Source organism: Chionomys nivalis, chromosome 13 (assembly GCF_950005125.1).
Source record: "Chionomys nivalis chromosome 13, mChiNiv1.1, whole genome shotgun sequence".
NCBI lineage: Eukaryota > Metazoa > Chordata > Mammalia > Rodentia > Cricetidae > Chionomys > Chionomys nivalis.
In genome coordinates this window covers 42,191,779-42,199,225 of record NC_080098.1, presented here as the reverse complement: position 1 = coordinate 42,199,225, position 7,447 = coordinate 42,191,779, and the positions used below count along the sequence as shown (strand labels likewise).

The following is a 7,447-nucleotide window of genomic DNA, read 5'->3' as shown; positions in this document are numbered from 1 at the left end:
ACCTGGGTACAGGCCTAGAGTACATAGTTCATGTTGTCAGAGACCTTCAGGGCAGAGATCTGCAACAATCTTTAATATTTAATACAAAGGAAAGATAGGAGGCTTGCAGAATTGCATTTCAAGAACATAAAACTTGGACAAATCCAAAGTTTGAATTGAGCGTCCTGATCTCTTTTGCTGTGTAAAAAGTGCCCGTCATGTGACATGCATTGCTAGTCAGGGAGACTGAGCTCTTAGAAGAGTCAGAGCCGATCCTAGCCTGAACTGAAAACAGCCGCACCAATCGTACACAGCCTTGCCACTCTCACGTTACCTGTGCTGGGAAAGGCAGGGATAAAACAGCCACAAAGCCACCTGGAAACACAGCTGCTCCTAAATGTCACATGACGGCGGCAAAGTGACACCCTGGCCCTCCATGAGAACAATCAGTTCATACCAGGGATTTGCCAACCAATTATTTTTAAAATTTTTATTTTTTAAAATCTGCTTTTCCTACCAGTAACCGTCTGGCTTTCATGACTTGTGCCCGCAGAAACCAAAAGAGGGCGCCAGATCCTTTATTTATTAATTGTTTTAAACAAAGTTTTATCAGGTCCCAATCTTAAACATATCTTTGTTTTATAGCATGATGCCTAATTAATCTTCTAATCCATATGATAAACTTCAACATATCTAGAACAGCTCCAGGCTCTGTTAGAAATCAAAGTGTGGTTGAATTTGGGAGGTGGTCAATGTGTTAAAACGATAGGACTTCACAGATGTTTGTATATGCCACATGGCAGATGGGTGAGCATGATTTACAGAACTGGACTACAAGAATGGGATAGAATGAAAAATAAAATGCTTAGAGAAAATCTGGTTGGGGCCACTGGTGTTACTTCAGCCATGCTGAGACAGAATATAGGTGAGATATATCAATCTGAACAAGTAGATTAGATTTTAGAGTATAAATTAATATATAGCTTGAAAATTTAGATTTTTTAAAACAAGTCTTCAAGTAAGTTCTGTGTCCATAGATGAACAATAATATATATCATTCCCTTTCCTCCAGAAACCTGAGCAGATTTAAAGGAATTTTTGCTGATGTTTATCATGATTCACTGATTTCTTCACAAAGGCATTTGCTGTATCAAGCATTTCTGCATCAGCTCTAAGGATGGTTTTGGATCCTGTCAAGGGCACAGTCTTCTTCTATCTCACTGGGGTTGGCACCATGGGAAACGTCTTAGTTTTCGTGAGTTACATGCACATGTTCCAAAGCACTGAGAAGAAACCTATTCACCTCATTCTTGCTTACTTGGCGCTCACGAATATCATAATGCTTCTTTCAAAGGGAATGCTGAAGACAATAGAAGCCTTTAATTTTAGAAATTTCTTAGATGACACCAGTTGTAAAGTTGTGGTTTACCTGGCAAGAGTGTCCCGGGGCCTCTCCATCTGCACCAGCGGTCTCCTCACTGTGGTCCAGGCCATCACCATCAGTCCCAGAGCCTCCAGGTGGCAGATGCTCAGCCTAAAGACTCCACAGCACATTCTTTTCTTGCTGCTCTTCTTTTGGATCCTCAATTCCTTGATCAGCATGAACTTACTGTATTCCATTAGAAATATCAATAGTGTGAACGTTACTCAGAGTAAAAGGGACAGCAGCTATTGCTATTTTCTGCCAGAAAGCAGGATAACAAGATGGATTTTTCTCACCCTTATGGTCCTGAGAGATGCTGTGTTTCAGGGAGCCATGGGAGGCGCCAGTGGCTACATGGTACTTCTTCTCCACAAGCACCACCAGCATGTCCTCTACCTTCAGAACTCCAAGCTTCTGTACAGAACTCCCCCTGAGCTGAGAGCTGCTCAGAGTGTCCTCCTTCTGATGCTCTGTTTTGTTTTATTCTATTTAACAGATTGTTTTATTTCTTTATATTTTACTTTCTTTATAGGGAGCTATTCCAAAGTTCTATTTGTTTCAGAGTTTCTCACCCTTGGTTATGCAGTTATCAGTCCCTTCGTACTGATCCACAGAGACGAACGTTCGACTAAATGTTGTCATACTCTGTAAGAGAGATCAGATGTTGATAAATGTCTATTTATCTTTTTAGCATACAAAAGAGAAAACGTACTACACAGCAGAAAGAAAAATCATAATTCTTGACTTTTGCAGGAAAATGGATGGAGCTAGAAAATATCATTTTGAGTGAGGTAACCCAGACCCAGAAAGACAATTATCACATTCATAAGTGGTTTCTAAAGATAAAGGAAAGAAAACCGGCCTACAAATCACAATCCCAGAGAACTTAGACAACAATGAGAACACTAAGAGAGACACATATAGATCTAATGTATATGGAAAGTAGAAAAAAAACAAGATCTCCTGAGTAAATTGAGAGCATGAGGACCATGGGGGAGGGTTGAAGGTCATCAGCCAATCAGTTTTTTTTTTTTTTAAACAATGAGAACAACATATTTTCACAGCGTAAAGAAGGGTTATTCCACAGCAAGCCTGGGTCCTCACAGTTAGAGCCGTGTGAAAACATCTACAGGCCCACCTGGTGATGGGCAGGTGGGTGCCATTATGATGAGCAAATAATACGGTGGAGAGAAGAGCAGCAGACTACCCGTGTGCTGTGGAAAGTGGCAGAACTGGAGAAGCAAAGGCATTTAGGAAGAGGCTGATCTGAGCGGCCTGCTTGCCACCTGAGACCAGGCTGCTCCAAAGGCCATGTCTGGGTTCGCGGTCCTACCACAGCTGGGGACTCTATTGACATTCATGACCCCTGTTGCCACTCAAGGCCACTAAGATGCCTGAGGTCTGGACTGCCACCTGAGGCCTTGTTGGTGTCTGAGGGTCATGCTGCAGTTGGGGCCATAAAGATCTGAGTGACCTATGGTGCCACAAGGTGCCATGGTGTCCTCTGGGCCCTAGCTGCAACCAAAGGTCCTGCCTCAGTCGATGGCCTCTACATCTGTTGACATTTATGCCTTCTGTTACCATCAAAGGCCACACTGATGTCAGGGGTCTAGGCCACCACTGGTAGCCCTTTTGGTGTCTGAGAGCCACGCTGCTGCAGGGGCCATGGTGGCATCCAGGCCTGGGCTACGGCCAAGTACCATGTCTGCATCTGTTGTCCTACCACAGCTGGGGTCTGTGTTGATATCTGTGGCCCATGTTGTCACCAAAGGCCACATGAATTCTTGGGGTCTAGGCTGCAGCCTGAGTCCATGTTGGTGCCCGAGGGCTGTGCTGCTCCTGGAGTCATGCCAATCTGAGTGGCCTGCTCTGCCATCTGGAATCAAGGTATCAACTGGCCCTGAGCTGCTGTCTAAGGCCATGTCTGGGTCTGGCCTGGCAAGAGACTTGAACCTAGAGGGGCTCCCAGGTGCCCAGGGGGATGTCCCCAGTTAGTTCCTTGGGCAGCTGAGGATAGGGAACCTGAAATGGCCCTATCCTATAGCCACACTGATGAATATCTTGCATATCACCATAGAACCTTCATCTGGCGATGGATGGAGATAGAGACAAAGACCCACATTGGAGCACTGGAATGAGCTCCCAAGGTCCCAATGAGGAGCAGAAGGAGGGAGAACATGAGCAAGGAAGTCAGGACAGCGAGGGGTGCACCCACCCACTGAGACAGAGGGACTGATCTATTGGGAGCTCACCAAGGCCAGCTGGACTGGAACTGAAAAAGCATGGGATAAAACCAGACTCTCTGAACATGGCGGACAATGAGGGCTGATGAGAAGCCAAGGACAATGGCACTGGGTTTTGATCCTATTTCATGTTCTGGCTTTGTGGGAGCCTAGCCAGTTTGGATGCTCACCTTCCTGGACCTAGATGGAGAGGGGAGGACCTTGGACTTTGCACAGTGCAGGGAACCCTGACTGCTCTTCGGACTGGAGAGGGAGGGGGGAAGGAGTGGGAGGAGGGAGAGCGAAATGGGAGGCTGGGAGGAGGCAGAAATTTTTTTGTCAATTATAAATAAATAAATAAATAAATGAAAAACAATACACACCTTAAAAAAAAAAAAGCCCAGGCCACTGGCGCATGGTACTGTTCATCACCTACTCACAGACACGATAATTAGAATCAGAAAGTTCCTGGGTTCAGCAAATGGCAGAGCACCAGGGAGAAGGCAGAGCTGGCCTCAGGGATGGAGATTGCAGAAGCAAACTTTTCCCCTGACAAAGCCAAACTCCTAATGATAACATCATGACACCTTGTTGCATTAAGTTCTCAGCTTGATAACAGGGCCTGCCTGGTGCCCTGAGGACACCCATCCTGAGCCACTGCACACACTGCGTGGGTGAGTGCTATCATGCCATGGTGGGATGGAGCTGCCTTGTTATTGAAAAAGAAACTGTGGAGGACTGAGATGTAGGAGACAAGGACCTGGGCTCCCTGTCACTCTGGGAGAGGAAAGTGGCAGAATTCAGGGAAAAGATGGTTTACCATTTCCTACCTACAATCCAGAAGGGCTTCAGTACCCAAGTGGACAGTGTGTGAGACCACTGGACCAGAATGCTCATTACACAGGGCAGGCAGGGTAGGAGAGAGGGGCACCTGTGCTGCAGCCTGGAGTGGGAAACTCTTGCACCCACAGCTTCTGCACAATCTTTGTGTGTTTTTCCCTCCCCGGACTGGGAACTAATTTCTAGTGACTATATCTTTTGTGGATGGAGTACTCTTTCTTTCCTTACCATGATTTCATTTTTGTGTGTGTGTGAATTTCTCCCTATTTAGACACAATGTAAACCATAGAATATGAGAACTGTGGATAAAGCAGGCATGAGGCTACAAATGCTAAGAGCTGATTTTAGAAAACGGATCTTATAGCATGCTGGGCACTTCCCTAGGCACTATGCATGTCAGTTCATTGATGCCCAAAAAATATGCCAATATTGTACAAAATACAATTTACATATGAAAAATACTTTTTAAAGAAGCCAAGTAATATTCCTAACAAGATGAATAAATGAGTTGAGAAACTGTAATTTTAATCCACAGCGGGTGGTCACAAAGCAGGTTCTTGTGAATCCTGAACTTTCTATTTCTAAAGTTTTGGTATTCCTCCAGCTTCTAGAATATGTATAACCCCTCTACTGTACTGATTTTTTTTATAATCTAACACATAAAGCTTGCCTAAAGATCAGAGTGTAGCACTAAGTCATTAGCTAGCCATAGAGGCCAGGCAGTGGTGGCACACACCTTTAATCCCAGCACTCGAGAGACAGAGGCAGATGGATGTCTGTGAGTTCAAGGCCACCCTGGGCTAGAGGAGACTGAATCTGTCTAAAGGAGAAATAGTACTCACACAAAGGTGATCCCAGCACTTAGGATCACATGTCTTTAATCCCAGAACTGGGGAGTTGGAGACAGGAGTGATATGGCTGGGCAGAGAGAAGAAAGAATATGAGTTGGGGGAGACAGGAGCAGAGGCAGCCTGAGGTTTCATAAGACAGCATTCCTTCTGAGGACTAATAAAGACAGGATACCCTTTTTGGCTGAGGAGTTAGCAAGGTAAGAGTTAGCTGTAGCTTGTTCCTTTCTCTTTCTGATCTTTCAACATTTGCCCCAATATCTGACTCTGGAATTTTATTGTTAAGACCAATTAGAACTTGCTCAACACTCCACCACATCATTGCAGCAACATCCCTCATTTAACTGGATGCGCACAGACTGGATTGGTTCCAGCGTGGTGGAGGTAAGGAGTCTGTGAAAGCGTATTAAGTTGTACATATATGTTTGAAGAATAGGCTCAGGGGTTAAGAGCACTTGCTACTCCTGCAATTCTCAGCACCCACATCAAAGCTAACAAACCTCTGCAAATCCAGTTTCAGTGGGTCCAGTTCCTCTGCAGGCACCAGGGACACAAGCAGTGCCCAGGCATATATTCATACACATAAAATAACTAAACTCAGAATGAATGAATGGAGCTATACATATAAGTGACCTTTGGCGGTTCCTTGAAGAGAGATAAATAGATAATTTTCGCAAGAGTAACACTATTCAGAAAACAGTGACAGCTTCCTGATTTCAATATGCATTATTGGTACCTAAAAGAAACAAGAGGTGCACCTTTAAAAACATACAGTCATAAAAAGATCATTACAGAGATAATGTGACTAAAAATGAGCTACAATGATGAAAGCATTTAAATATAGTCCGTGATATTCACTGGAAGTGTGGGAGTTTGGAAATTTCCCTCCTCTATGCATGAAAGGACATACAGCAGACATTCTAGAATGTGTATTCCAAATTGGACTGACCTTTCCAGCACTTTAAAGAAAGAGAACAGCCAGAACAGCTTTTCTTTCCGTTCCTCACTGTGATTTATACAGAATATTACAATCACAGCACTCAGTTATCAGTTTACTGAGCATCCCATAACAGGCTTATGCAAGGGAACTGATGCACTAAAGCCTCTCTCAGGGCTTCTCAGCACAGAGGGGAACGACATAAGCAGACTAACAGCACGGACTGGAGGATTCAGGGAAACTGTGGGAGACACATTTGTGACTTGTGGGAAGAATTGTAGCTGGAATCACATCACAAAGAGGACATCACACGTACCCTTGTCGCAGGAGGAATGCCAGTGTTACATGTGCTTGGGAGATAAATTTGGTGAGCAGCACACAATACTAAAAAGTGAAAGAAAATAAACAAATTTCCCACATAAAACTATTTATGATTTGTAAAAGTGAAAGAAAAATGAATACATTTATGTTTTAATCCTCATTTTAACATTACAGGATGAGAAAACAGAAAAAATGGATATTATGTGTAAAATTGCACAAGTTAGTATGGGGTGGTAGGTTGCTTGTCATTACTGACTGGTAAAAACCACTGATTTGATGAGCCTTGGAAAACAAAATGTTAGAAGGTACCATTGTTGGAAGTCCAAAGAAACAATGCCTAAACTGAGAGCTGAGATATAATTTTTTTCTTGGGTGAACATTCTTAGGGAATGGTCAGTAAATGCACAAAATTAGGGGGGTGGTCTCCTTTAATGTAATCCCACAATTGGAAAGACAGGGAATAAAAATTAATCACACTATCAAGGTGAGATAATGTGCCTTCTCTTCCTAATTATTGTTATTTATTTATTTACTGTAAAGGTCAATTCAGAGTTGGAGACAGAGAAAAGCCATGTGACTTTCCCTGGGAAGCAACACCATTTGGGCAAGTATTACACTCATCTGAAATAACTAATTTTCTATTAGTTCAATACTTGAGGGATGAGTATGTACAGGATGGGAAAGAGGATGTGGGAAGAGAGGACATCTGAGTTGATTTTTCATGACTCAGAAATTGCATGATGCTGCCCTTTGTTTAAATGTTCTCCTGGACAAAAGTTTAAGGACTAGGATATAAAGAACTATCTTCTGTAAAGCATCTAATGCATCGGAATAGAGTTTATGTCCAGTTGACATCAGCATCATCTTCACGTCGGTG

General features: G+C 43.4%; 1 protein-coding gene across 1 annotated transcript; it reads left to right on the top strand.

Annotated features, from left to right (window-relative positions):
• Positions 1-1,156: 1,156 nt before the first annotated feature.
• On the top strand, positions 1,157-2,053 carry LOC130885504 (putative vomeronasal receptor-like protein 4). The gene has a single exon (XM_057787045.1). It carries the CDS (start codon positions 1,157-1,159, stop codon positions 2,051-2,053), a length of 897 nt encoding a protein of 298 aa, XP_057643028.1.
• The last annotated feature ends 5,394 nt before the right edge of the window (positions 2,054-7,447 follow it).

Excerpts from the sequence above, each read along its gene's own strand:
- LOC130885504 (XM_057787045.1), top strand. The coding sequence starts at position 1,157 with ATGGTTTTGGATCCTGTCAAGGGCACAGTCTTCTTCTATCTCACTGGG.